Here is a 13,087-nt window from a genome sequence, read left to right on the forward strand (position 1 = left end):
GTTGCACCTTTTCTACATTTGTGGGTCTTTCTATATACGTGATTTTGGTTGTACCCCCCTGCTAGGCCCCCCAAGAGTGGACACATCCCAGAGGATCAGTCCGGCTCTCCTGGTGGTTCATGTTTGGGGGAGGGGGGGGGGGTTGTCCAATGTCCTGGCAGACGGCCTGTTCCAGTTCATTTCCCTGTCCACGGAATAGACGGTCGACGCCAGTGGCTCTGCCGGATATTCGGGCCTCCGGAAGTGGATTTCTTTGTGTTAGCGTGGTCGAGGCGTCTCCCAGTATACGTTGCACCTTTTCCTGACTGCGAGGCCATCGATGTCGACGCCTTCAGGTAGGACTGGGTGAGGTGGGGTTACCTGTATCTCCTTAGAGTCCCTGAGTCCTGGAGGCTTCCCGGCATCCCTCCCTCCCAGTCGGCAGTGTTTTTCACATTGTTTTTACATCCAGCCTAAGAACTGGCGGTTGGATCGCCGGCGCGAGGGTCTGGGGCTCCCCCTTTCTCCTCCCAGGGAGGGGGGGGGGAGGATGCACAGAACGGTGTGGCAACGGGATGACGTCATGCCCGTTTGCTAATTTTTGTTTGGGGAGTTCTGTCCACTCGTTCGGCTTTCGGTAACAATATTTTCACCAGGATAGGGGTTTGTTTTGTGGCACCTACCTTTCTGGGTGCCAGACCCGGTTGACAGCAGGCATAGAATGCTTCCAACCACACGGGGGGTTTCTATAGGCCATTGCTCCTCATACCTCTCTGAGAGGGGCCAGGTTTTGGCTTGTGGTCCCCAGTAGGCAAGAACTCCATGGACTTTGACTGATCTCAGAAAGCTATTAGATACATATCAGCCTGCTTAGCTCTGGGATGCCTCCAGAACTCACCCAGAAAATGGGGTTTCATTACATTCAACACTGGTTTTTTGGCCTCATTTACTGCATTTCCTTTTTTTTATTATTCCCTTGTTTCTTAGCTTATTTTCTTTTTTACTTCATGCTAATTTCACCAAATATTTCGGACACACATTGTGGGATGGAGTTGTTTTCACTTGCTTATTTTGTATTACATTATACCTTTCAACATTATTTTGCACCTGTAATTTTGAAGAGGTCATTGCACAACTTAAAAATGTTGTATAATCCTGTAGTTTCAATGTAGATTATGGGTACAGCTGTTTATACTCAAGTCTCAGGGCCATAGGTTTACCTACCTATTTGACCTCATTCTTACTCATTTTGGCTTAATAATATTATCTTTTGCACCCTATTTATGGTGTGTGCAGTTATTAGTGAAGTTTGGAGAAACTAAAGTAAATAATAACTTCATGCATGATGAATCCCAGATATTATGTTTGATGCATTTTAAACTTGCTTGTATAATCAGTTTTATTCTTATAACTATTTAATAATTACAGGATTAGCAGGGATAAGTGTGTATTGTATGGTTGTCAGTCTTATGGGCGACAGAGATGGTTGCCAGTGGTATTATATTGACACATAGATTAGTTGCTCTTTTATTCATTATTCCACAATTCTTTTGATTGTAGATGATAATTACATACCAATTGTCCTTATTTATTACAAGCACTTGTTTCAGTAACCATAACCTGTGTTTCTAGGGTTAAAAGGTATATTTTTCCTTGTACTGCTTTCTGTTTGTGCATGAATCTGTTCTGTAGCTTTTCATATTATATGCATCTTCTAGCCTAGCCGGAGTCAAATAATTGTCGCCACTCTCAGAAAGGAGGTGAGTTGGATACTTATATTTGTACAATTTTGTTTCTATATGTTTTCGAATGGCATATAAATTTCTAATATTAGGTCACAATTTTATTCGTATATATTTGAGTTATGCAGTGAAATTCTCATGTCATTTTTTTTTAATATTTGAATAGATAAAAACTCTTATATTTCTTACAATTTTGTGTGCTATGTATTCATAAAAGTTAGCTTCAAATTGGAATGTGTAAAAAATCATTAAAATTTGAATGTAATTGGAAAATAATAATGTTTTTCCTGTTTCATCAGCATTACAAAGGTCGCCCCTTCAATGCCAAGAAGATGTTTCAATTTGGAGTATTGTGTGTACGTGCGGTGATCAGAATACAGCGCCTTCGCTTCACTCCAGAACCCGTATCTCTGGCAGTTACTCGGGTTGATCCATACAGGATAAAGACACTTAGAAAGGTTAGTATTACCTTGTATGTGAAGTGTTAGTGGTAATTATTACAGTACTGTATATTTAAAAGTTGGCATGATAGATGGGTGATGAACGTTCTGTTCTCGGGCTCTCGCATGTTAACCACTGCACTGCGCACCTGGTTTCAGCAAAAACTTCCTGTTGACAAAAGTGCAATTGTCAAGGACATATTTTTGTTGTTTTTATAAATATTCGGGTAACGTTATTGTCAAAATGTTTCCAAACTCAACTATTTCCATTTCAAAACACAAAGTAATGAAAACATTAAAAAAAATTAAAATATAGCCTAATTAAAAAAATAGCACAACTCTCAGAGTTGTTTCAAAAAGTTTCACAAATTTCTTCTCCAACATCTCATAGTGACAGATTTCGCCAATCGTTTCCACAAAAGATACAGTACCGTGAAGCTATACTCTACTGCCCAATTTCAACAGGACATTCTGCATTATATAGTAAGATGCATAGAAGTTTTGAAATTAAATTATAACCAGAACAAAGATACAGTATTTGAAATCCATTGGGTATACGGTGAAAAAGTTGATTCCCACATCTACGAATCAACTGATTTTAAACTCCTTTTAATGAAATTGAACAGTGGTTCCACCATTACATTCTAAGATAACATTTCAAAGCACAATATACTAAACTCCCCTCGAAGGAACAAATTTGTAACACCCTGCCCAGTGCAACCAAATATCCATTGCATCCAAATTTGCTCAATTCCACAGTTTTTCTTATTTTTGTTTTATTGTGAATGGTAGAACAGTTTTTAATATACCATAACAATTTACAGACTATTCATGCCTGTGCCACCTCTTGGGTGGCTTAATCTTCATCAGTCATCATAAAAATGCCCTTTTTAAATATGCAAAAAAAGAGTAAATTTGTATAAAAAATAAATTTTTTACTTTAAAGTGAAAATTCAGTTGCATTGTCACCTTCAGCGGTCCAAATAAGATATCCCTGTATTACTGAAGGAATTTGTATTCATGAGCATTTTAACATCTGGGTTACTTGAAGTAAAGTCATCTGATGCATGCTTGGTGCATCTGACAAACAGGGACATCTGGGGACAGAGTGGCAATGTTGTTAAACATTAGCAAGTCTCTCAGTGCCCACACAACTACTATGAGCAGAGTATGTCGCCTGCCTACTGCTCAACATGTCATTTTCTCCTAGCACCAATGCTTTAGCAAACAGGTTGTTAGGGGTATGAATCCTTGAGAGTCCTGGTGTGTTGGGCTGCAGCTTGATGGTTTGAAAGTTAAACTTTTGGCAAATCACCAGAAAAGGATATTTCATTACATTTAACACATGATTATGTGGAGAGCCCCTCCGGCTCCCTGGAGCTTACCGGGTTAATATGTATGTATTAGACCGTGGCATCAGTCAGTTCGATTGGAGTTTTATGCTTACCGGGGACCATGAGCCAGAATCTAGCCCCCTCAGAGAAGCACGAGGAGCATTGGCCTATAGAAACCCCCATGTGGTTGGAAGCATTCCATGTCTGTTATCAACTGGGTTAGGCACCCAGAAAGGTAGACGTCCCAAAACAAACACCACCTGGTTAAAATTTGCTACTGAAAGCCAAACTATCAAGCAGAACTCCCAATCCGAAAACAAGCAAACAAACATGACGTCACAACTGCTGCTGCACCACTGTCTGCGTAACTTTCCCCTCCCTGGGAGGGAAAAGCAGTGAGCCCCAGACCCGTGTGCTGGCCATCCAACTCCAGTTCTGAGGCTGATGTGTTGAGTGACAGTCGTTCGACTCTGGCTTCTGTCTCTTTGCAGTGCTGTGCCTTAGCGGTGTTGTCTTGCTGTGTGGTGGTGAGCAAGCCAGGAGTAATTCACAGAGTACTGGGGCTGCATGCGCCTAGGACCATCTTCACTAGGTGCCCTGTAAGTACAGAGGAACCTCGATTAATGAATTTAATCCGTTTCGGCACTGAGCTCGTCATGTGAAACGCTCATTTTGCAAAACGAATTTCCATCAGGCGTCTTAGGCGTCCGAGAATCAGCGGGAACACGAGGAAGCACAGTGTGGTTTTCTTGTCAATTGAGACAAATTTTCTTCGAGTGGCTTGCTTGTTACCTGAAATGCTCATAGATGGGGCTGCTCGTCACCCGAGGTTCCTCTGTACTGTCCTTGCGGCTTGGGGTTATCTTCCACAAGTCGTTCAGGGACTACCTTTGTAAAGGTCTTTTGCTGCTCGGTGATTGCCCCCCCCCCCACTCCCCTTTGGGATCAGCTGGGGTTTTCATAGCCGCTATTTGACCTTGGGTAGGAGGCTGTATTGTCGCTGGTATGAGCTCAAGGTACTGTGCAGCTTGTCACCTACTATCACAGCAGCTGGTTCTGTTCCTCCTGAAGGCATTGTACTTTTGCTGGGTTTTCTTTTTCTTTTTGTTTGTTGCCTGGTGGGAGGTCTGCCCCTTGGTCATTGTCCACCCTCTGTTATTCTGGTGGTCCCCTGCTAGGTTCCCATGATTGCACATGTTGCAGGGGTTCAGTTTTAATTGTTCTCTTGGTAGTTTGGGCCAACCGATTAGCAGTACAATACTTTAGGGTTTCCTTAGCAGTCAGCCTAAGGGCCATGGGAAACCCCATTGGGGCTCATTGGTCCAATGGATGCGTCCTCTGGGTCCCATCTCGCCTTGTGCAAGTTGGAAGGTTGCTCTGTCCCCTTGGCTCAGGGTGACATTCACTGGGTTTGCCTGCATCATGCTGCCTGTTGGGTCGATGACACCTTTGACCCAGAGTCCTGTGAGTGGTGTTCCTTGCTGGTGCTCCAATTCACCCAGTCCACTAATACTGATAATCGGATGCAGGCGACTTCGGCGTTGCATGCAAGGTTTCAATTTCTGCAACGCATTAGGTTGGTTTGCTTTCTGGATGCCCCGCAGCTGCCACGCATTGGTTATAGGGGCCTGAACTTGGGTGCGTTAGTTGTTTTGACTTTGGTTTCGTTTGCACTCCCTCGTCCTTTCCCTATTGTTGTTTGTCCTGATCCTTTCCCCCCATTCCCTGCTGCCAGCTTCCAAACATCTGAAGGTTTCGGAGTCGGAGCAGAGTTTAGATGGTGGTGAAACTTGGACGGTCTTGGGGCTGTCCCATCCGGTTCGGCGACGGAGGCATTTGGGCCTGCTCCTCCAGTCAGGGTGTCGTGGTCTGACCAGCGTACCTCTCCTTTTCCCAGATTTTAGTAAGCTGGGGAAAAAAAAGACTGCCTTTTCTTTAGGGGCGGAGGGTTTAGAGGACGGCTCTGCCCCAGGTCCTGGCATGGAGGATCCCAGGGCTGGGGAGGAGTTGACTTGGGGGGGGGGGCTTGTTCCCCATTTGACCCTGCTTGGGTGTTGGTACTCTCGATGCAGGGCTATTTGTTGCTTGGGGAGGGGTTTTCTTACCCACTCCCCCACACTCTGTACGAATTTGATATGGGTTTGGCTCCTCCCCGGGTTCGGTTCCGGGTTTCCTTGGGTTCTTCGGTTCCTTTCTTCCAGAGGTTTTCGGCTTCCCACATCCTCCCTAATGAGGTTCGGGAGGCCCTTGTGGCATACCTCCTGCACGACCTGGATTGTGCCTAGATACTGGACCCTTCCTCATTTGAGTTCGGTTCTACTTTTCCTTATTGGGTGCGTCATGAGGTTCCTGAGTCATCCTAGTTAGCAGACTGCTCTTTGTTGACCAGACCACACACTAGAAAGTGAAGGGACGATGACGTTTCGGTCCGTCCTGGACCATTCTCAAGTCGATTGTGGTCATCCTAGTTAACAGACTTATCAAGTCAATTGTGGTCCAGAATAGTCCAGGATGGACCGAAACATCGTCGTGCCTTCACTTTCTAGTGTGTGGTCTGGTCAACATACTTCAGCCACATTATTGTGACTCATCGCCTGCCTACTAAGTGGGGTTTTTATTATGTCTACCTTTCTGGATACCTAACCTCAGTGCCTAACCAGAGGCCATTGCTCCCTTGCCTCTCTGAGGGGACTAGGTTCTGGCTCGTGGTCCCCAGTAGACTGAACTCTATTGATTAATGCCCTACATTAATATATCACATATCAGTCCGACAGCTCCAGGGAGCCTCCAGTGCTCAACCAAAAAATGGCATTTCATTACATTCAATGCTGGTTTTTCGTTACCTCTTCGCAAATTTTGGATCTGAATGGGTCACCAGTGTTCTGTTATTTTACTCGTAAACAGGTAATCGACAATTGTGCTTTCCGCGTGTATGGACACTGGGTGAAGAAGGGCGAGGGTCAGGACCGTGCTGCACTCTTCCAGAACTGTCCCAAGTTAGATTTTCCACGTACTCCAGTGGATGCTCCTCTGATATTGAGCAAAGCATAAAGCTTCTGCTATAATAGACAGAAGAGTAATATAATGTACAGTACATGGAATACCAGGTTACCTGTTTCTTTGATAAACTTGATTCGGTTCCACATATTATTCATTGTCTAGTGGTGAAACAATTTGCTTTAGTAGGAAGCACTTTAGAAAAATCATCAGTTAATTATGAGTATAAATTTTTACTTCTTAGGTTATTATGGCAAAAACTATTTTGTTCATTGTTATCATAATTGATTATGACAAAAAAAATTGTCTCATTTCTGGAATAGTTTTCACAAAAATTACTGTACACTACGGTACTTAAAGTTAATTGATAAAAAGTATCTTGTTGGTTTTTGTTGCATATGCAAGACTTCGTATTGGAATAAGTAATATTTATTTCAGAGATTAAATATTGATTATCTACTTTATAATTGAATTCAATTGCTAATATAATTTATATTTAATTTTAGCCATTTATAATTGTATAGTGCATAGATATTTTTTCTAAGAATATCTATTTCTTGTATAATTTTATGCAAAGTGTAGATATGTGGTGTAGCGAGATACTGTATACTGTAATAAAAAGAAAATTGGCATCTATTGATGTTGTAAGTGTGTCTAGGCAGATTTCATATACAATAGTAGAAGTTCATTAAACTTTTGGAGGGAATAACAATTCAACAAATGTGAAACATTGGAGTATGAATTTACAGTACAGTATTTCAGTCTACAAATCTATACTTGAGCATCATTTGATAGTGTACAGTGTATGTAAACTTGGTGTGTGACTTTTAAGGTATTTTTAAGTTTTATGTTCTTATGCTCGCTTCCCTGAGTTTTTCAGTTATATGTGACAGGTAGAAGCTATGAACTTAAGCAGCATACATTTGTGAGTAAACAGTAATGTATTCATAATACTGAGTAATATGTTCACCAAATGTCTTGAAATCTGGATAGAAAACAATACTAGCCTTTTTTCTTTTTTTTCATGTAAGTTAACATAGTTTTAAGTAGCATTTAAGATATCTGCCACTTTTTCATTGTGGAAAATGAGGCTACTGTATATGTAACATAGACCAGTTATTTCTTCCGTATTTTTTCAAGAGTAGTTGCATCAAAATTCCCACTGCTGTCCACAAAGTGGGGTTTAACAAAAATGAAGTTGTGTAATTGTAAAGCAATATGTTTTATGCAGGAAAAAAAAAAAAAACAAGCCAAAAAGGTTCACTTCAGGATCCTGCATGAAAAATTATTGCTGGCATGGAGGGAAGGTAGGTGGCAGGGACCTCTTTGCAAACCCATTTTATTGCATAAAAAGATGATGCAAGAGTTATATAGTATGTGTTCGCAAATTCCCTATTTTCCTAGTCACTTTTATTAAATATTATACAGTAATTTAGAATTCTCTTCACCTATGTAATTTTTGTGATGTACTGTATAGTGTAATTTTTGTACTGTACAGTATATTCAAGAGTGCAGATGTGTACACACATCCACATATAAAAACATACTGAGGAATATTGCAATAATTTGCCCGAAGGTCTGTGTAATCATGTCATACCTGTAATAAGTTTATTGTTACCAATTCACATGCTTCTTATTTCAAATGTGCCGGTCAAAGTGCATTCTTAAAGTGACATGTCATATACCAGATATAACATTTTATGTTAAATTTAATAACATGTATTCAAAATCATTACAGGATTATTTCTGAAGCCCATATTATGCACAACATCTGGATAAGCATAGTTGAATAATGCATCAAATACTTAGATTATTTGGATTACAGTATTACTAGATATGTACACTATGTTGGTCACATAATATATACATTTTACGTTTTAATGTCATAAAAATGTTGTTATAAATACTGGAAAGAGTTAAGCATATCATATCTAACAGCATTATCTTTGCAAAAATATTTAATATTGAATTTCTTATTTGGTTGAAACCTGAATTTCAAATTAATTTTAGGCACCGCAGTATATAAAATATCTTTGAGTACAGTATTTACACAGGTAAAAGTGGTTGTTTGAATGTGAATTCTTTGTTATGGCACCCAAGCAAGGAGGAACCTACTAATTTTGACCCCATAGCACGTGACATCTAAGCGATCACATCAGACACGTATTTTTTACCAATATTCTACCTAATAATTTAAGTATAATAATTAGATTATACTGTGTTGCTTCTCATACATATCAAACTCCTTTTACATTAGTAAATGTATCGGTTAATTCTTTACTAAAAATTAAAAGTGCTTTTTATTTTGTAAAAAAAAATCTTATTATAGTGCTGTTATTTAAAAGATCCTTAAAACTATATTGTTTTAATTATTAACTTGTTTTATGTTTTCTGAACAAAATCTTTTAAATTGAAACACATGATTAGTAACTGGTATATGGACTGAGGGAAGGGGCACATTCTTCACACTGCTGAATTACTGCTTGCTTCTGACACAGCAGTATGTGTGTGGTGTATTTAATGGTTAGACAAATACTTATTCATGGTAAATCTAACAAGAATTGTCAATTTTTTTTTTCTGATCCCTCATTTTGTAGTGGATCCTTTTGCCATTTAGCCGACATTCTTTATTATTACATTATGGACGCATATAATGAGCATGTGATATTTGTGTATATAATACATGTACCAGTATTATATTGTAGCTGGTAGCATTTTTACAGTGCCACCTCATAACTATTTACAATGTATGCAATACCACTTTGAAGGAATTTCTGCAGTGTTCAATAACAATATAAAATTTCTTCTCTGCAGTTATCATTTTATAGTTAGTGTTGTAAGATTTTGTCTCGCTCTCATTTTCAAGCACCTAATATCTATATCTGTGAAATGGTGTAATTTTGAGAAATAGCAGTTTAAGTACAGTATATCAGATGCTCTTGTCTGTTGTGCACTACCTGAAATACAGATGTAAAGGAAATACCAAATACATCTGTTGGCTTAACATATAGACATGTGTACAAACCAAGAGCTATACGATACCAATAAGAAGAGGTATAGAAATACAGTACAAGATGTTTCTGCCTTGGATAAATATTTCTGTTAGGTACCAAATATGTTCTAATTTTTTTTTAGAAAATTGAAAAGAATTTTTTACAAAAATAGTTACTACTGTATACATAGTGCTATTTGGTGAATTCCTCACAAATATAAATAATAGAATTATAATCAAAAGTTCAGTAATAAAATATACAGTATTTAAAATTTTCACGTCTATGCAAAGGTTTTTAAAACTAAATACATGCAGTCCCAGTATGTACAGTGTTCATTAATAAATATATTAATTATATGATTCTTTAACTATATCTATTATGCTGGTTTTATATAAGTATAGAAAAATACCAAATTGAGAGTAGGCTTTGTTTGTAGACAATTATGTGGCTGTGAGGATTTTATCATGTCTAACAGAGATACACCGTGCTTATAAATAGTGTAAGTTGAATGATTGTGTGTCAGATATGAGACAGTTTTAAGCAAGTTGTAATTTACGTACTTGAGGGATTTAGTCAGTGGGGGTCACAAAAATAAATTTTCTTTGTTGGTGTCATTTACAGTGGTCATACAGGTAATTGTATTGTGGTGTTGGTGATGTAGTTGTGTGTGTGTGTGTTCAGAGAATAAGCCAGCATTCTAGTTCTGTTCTGTTAATTGTTACTGTTGATTTTTTAAGCTCACTTTCTGTATTCCGTAACTAAACACAATGTATAATTAATGTTTAGAAAGGAATTAGTGATGTTTTGATACTCATCTTCTAGGAACTGCTAATTACATACTCTAAATGCCCCGAAAAAGAATCCAAGTACCATGCTTCATTCTTTTTTTCTGTTTTATGCAATATGTTCAGAGTAAAATTGTCATTTATGTACGTAGGCTTCCTGTAGATTTTAAACTTGGCTTGCTACATTTTTCATTATTACTGTGTCAAGGACAGTCATATTTCTTTTAAGTAAATTGTATAGTATGGTCTACTTACCATGTCTATTCCTAAGATTATCCAGGTGATGTGGTGTGGTGCACTAATCAAAATATTGTCAACAGAAGAAAGCCATTTCAGTGCTGGAGAATGGTCCTGTTTCAATTAATTTTAGAAATAAATTTGCAAGTGCATCACTAATTGATGATAGAATTGAGAGCTGAAGTAGAAGTTTAATAATTGTACCATATATACAAATTGACAAATTGATTAAATCATTGAACAGTAGAGGAAGGGTGTCTAGAAAACGAGATATAATGATCCTTACATCAGGCTGCGAGCACCTGCGTCCAACAGCCTGGTTGACCCAGCCTGTACTCCAAACAAAGACCCAAAAGTGATTCTATGCACCCCCCCAAACCCCCTGTTTATGAATGAAAGATGGTTTATACACTTCTCACGACCGATGACGTTCGAACAGTTTCAGAACAAGTGCTTCACTAACGAATTTTGTTCGAACCACAACGATGTAAATGCTTCACCCACTTACAACAAATTAAAATAATCCCAAACAGAACCTAAACACCTAACCTAACCTTATATATGCACAATATGCTAATATATTATAATATTAATTTATATTTGAGAAAATTCCTGTTTTGAATGAACAGCATGTAAAATTTATGAATGAGTGTGGGGTCGACCGCTGGATGTAATGGACTTGAGTCGAGGACGGGTTGGGTTGACCAGATTACCAACCAGGAGGCCTGGTCAGAGACTGGGCTGCGGGGATGTTGATCTTCAGAATGTATTTATGATTTGTAACCGGTAACTCCTTGAAGACGAACACTTAACACATCACAGATTCCTTCCTAAACTTTATTTATCCTATATATTTCAAGAGAGAATGCAGAAAGTAAACAACAAAGATCTACTGTAACACCAAAACATTTTTCCAAGCAGACAAACAAAAGACAACATATGCAATAAAGCCAATACAGTGTGTGTGCACAAACATCTTTTACAATCAATGTGCTCATCAAAAGCAGAACTGACAAGGTCACCATGGCATAGGTTTTCACTGCACCATGTAGTTCAGTAGTTGACAAAGTTTACATGAAAGAAACATCCAGGAACTTGAATGACAAGGTTAACACACAAGTATGCCTGCCTTGTAGATGACACTACTTGCATCACACACAGGAACCAGAAGCAACACCTCATCAGCTTTTAAGATGTTAAACTCATCAGAGAATAAAACAACATTAGAAGATAGTGTATAGAATCCATTAGTGTCAAACAGAACTGAGGAAAATGTAGCACTGCTATTCCACTTTCCAAATTAATACTGGTACAGTACTTTAAAATATAGTGCATTTAAACCTCACACCATCAAACATTTTTCCCTTATAAATCCTAGCCCTGTGTGTATCTCTTGTTAGATTTGATGAAGCCCTCACAAGTAAATGTTATCTGCAAATAAAGTCTACTTTTGACTGTCATTGTTGGCAGTTTGTACTCTGGTCACTAAACTATTATAAAATTGGAGCAGAAACCATTTATTGGCACCAGGAAACAAGAATGTAAGAGAAGCCTGAGGACTGTTCTTAAGAGAGACATGAGAGAAGAAGTACAAAGAGGGGAAAAGCATTAAAAAGTAAAATTCAGGAGTTTGAGAGAGATGTACAGTATACCAGTGTTAATGGTTACCGAGTATGTGAAAATACATTCCCATCTGAATATCTGTGCAGTTGTATAGCTAAAGCTTCTCTAAGAGTTCCTAAACAGTGTCCAGTGGTAAAGCTGTATTGGTTATTTGTATAACAAATACTTAACAAGGCATTTAAGAATCTCATGCATTCAAGGAACACAATTTTTTTTTTTTTACTTGCCCCTCACTTATGTCCCCACTTACAGCCTGGCACTCCTACTGTGTTCCAGGTCATTCTAGTCTTATAAACCATCCTGTATTTCTATTTAAGAATTATTGATGCTAATAAATTCAACCAAATTACAGTATACTCTTTGATTATCCTTCTTGTTATCCTAAGACATACAAGAAATATTGTAAAGTGTTTATAGACTGAGAAAGAATACGACAAGTAAATAAAGAATAATGAGGTGGTATCGAGAGTGTGAAAATTTTATTAAAGGTTGTGAAGAGATCTTGTTCAGGAAATACAGCACCTCTAAAGAATCAATGGTTAATGTACAACTAATTTAGCATTAATGAAGTAGTATGCCAGGGCTGTGTTATGCCCTCATTTCAGTGTTCAGTATGTTCATAGATGGTGTCATGAGAGATCAAGATAATGATAATATTAAGAGAAGGGTAAGAACTTAGTATACTATGAACAAATGGAGTGAAGAATAATCTGATGTATGCATTTTTTTTTTTTGGCAGGAAATACCTGTAGATATACAGTGAGTATGGATATAATTAATGTAGTGGTAGAGAAGAAAGGAAAAATTATGCAAAGTAGATGTAAACAAAGAAGAAATCAGTTTAACTCTTAATTGGGATTTGTGTTAACCAAAAACTTATAGCACTTAATTTGAGAAAATGCACCGACTTTTGTGTCTTGGAGCCGCCCTTTCTTATGTCGTTGCTACAGTCTCCTC

The 13,087-nt window shown here is 38.3% G+C and overlaps 1 protein-coding gene across 4 annotated transcripts in view; it reads left to right on the top strand.

Moving 5' to 3' along the window:
• The window catches only part of PhKgamma (phosphorylase kinase gamma), a 50,438-nt gene extending 37,957 nt beyond the window's left edge, over positions 1 to 12,481 (top strand). For 2 of the 4 annotated variants that reach the window (XM_045767249.2, XM_045767248.2), the window contains exons 10-12: positions 1,698 to 1,739; positions 2,021 to 2,179; positions 6,400 to 12,481. In XM_045767249.2, coding sequence (XP_045623205.1) covers positions 1,698 to 1,739; positions 2,021 to 2,179; positions 6,400 to 6,546 — 348 coding nt within the window. In that variant the 3' untranslated portion in view covers positions 6,547 to 12,481. The remainder of the gene's footprint in view (positions 1 to 1,697; positions 1,740 to 2,020; positions 2,180 to 6,399) is intronic. The other 2 variants (XM_045767250.2, XM_069317879.1) reach the window with 1 other exon arrangement.
• Positions 12,482 to 13,087: the final 606 nt, after the last annotated feature.

The sequence above is a fragment of the Procambarus clarkii genome, chromosome 89 (genome assembly GCF_040958095.1).
Source record: "Procambarus clarkii isolate CNS0578487 chromosome 89, FALCON_Pclarkii_2.0, whole genome shotgun sequence".
Lineage (NCBI taxonomy): Eukaryota > Metazoa > Arthropoda > Malacostraca > Decapoda > Cambaridae > Procambarus > Procambarus clarkii.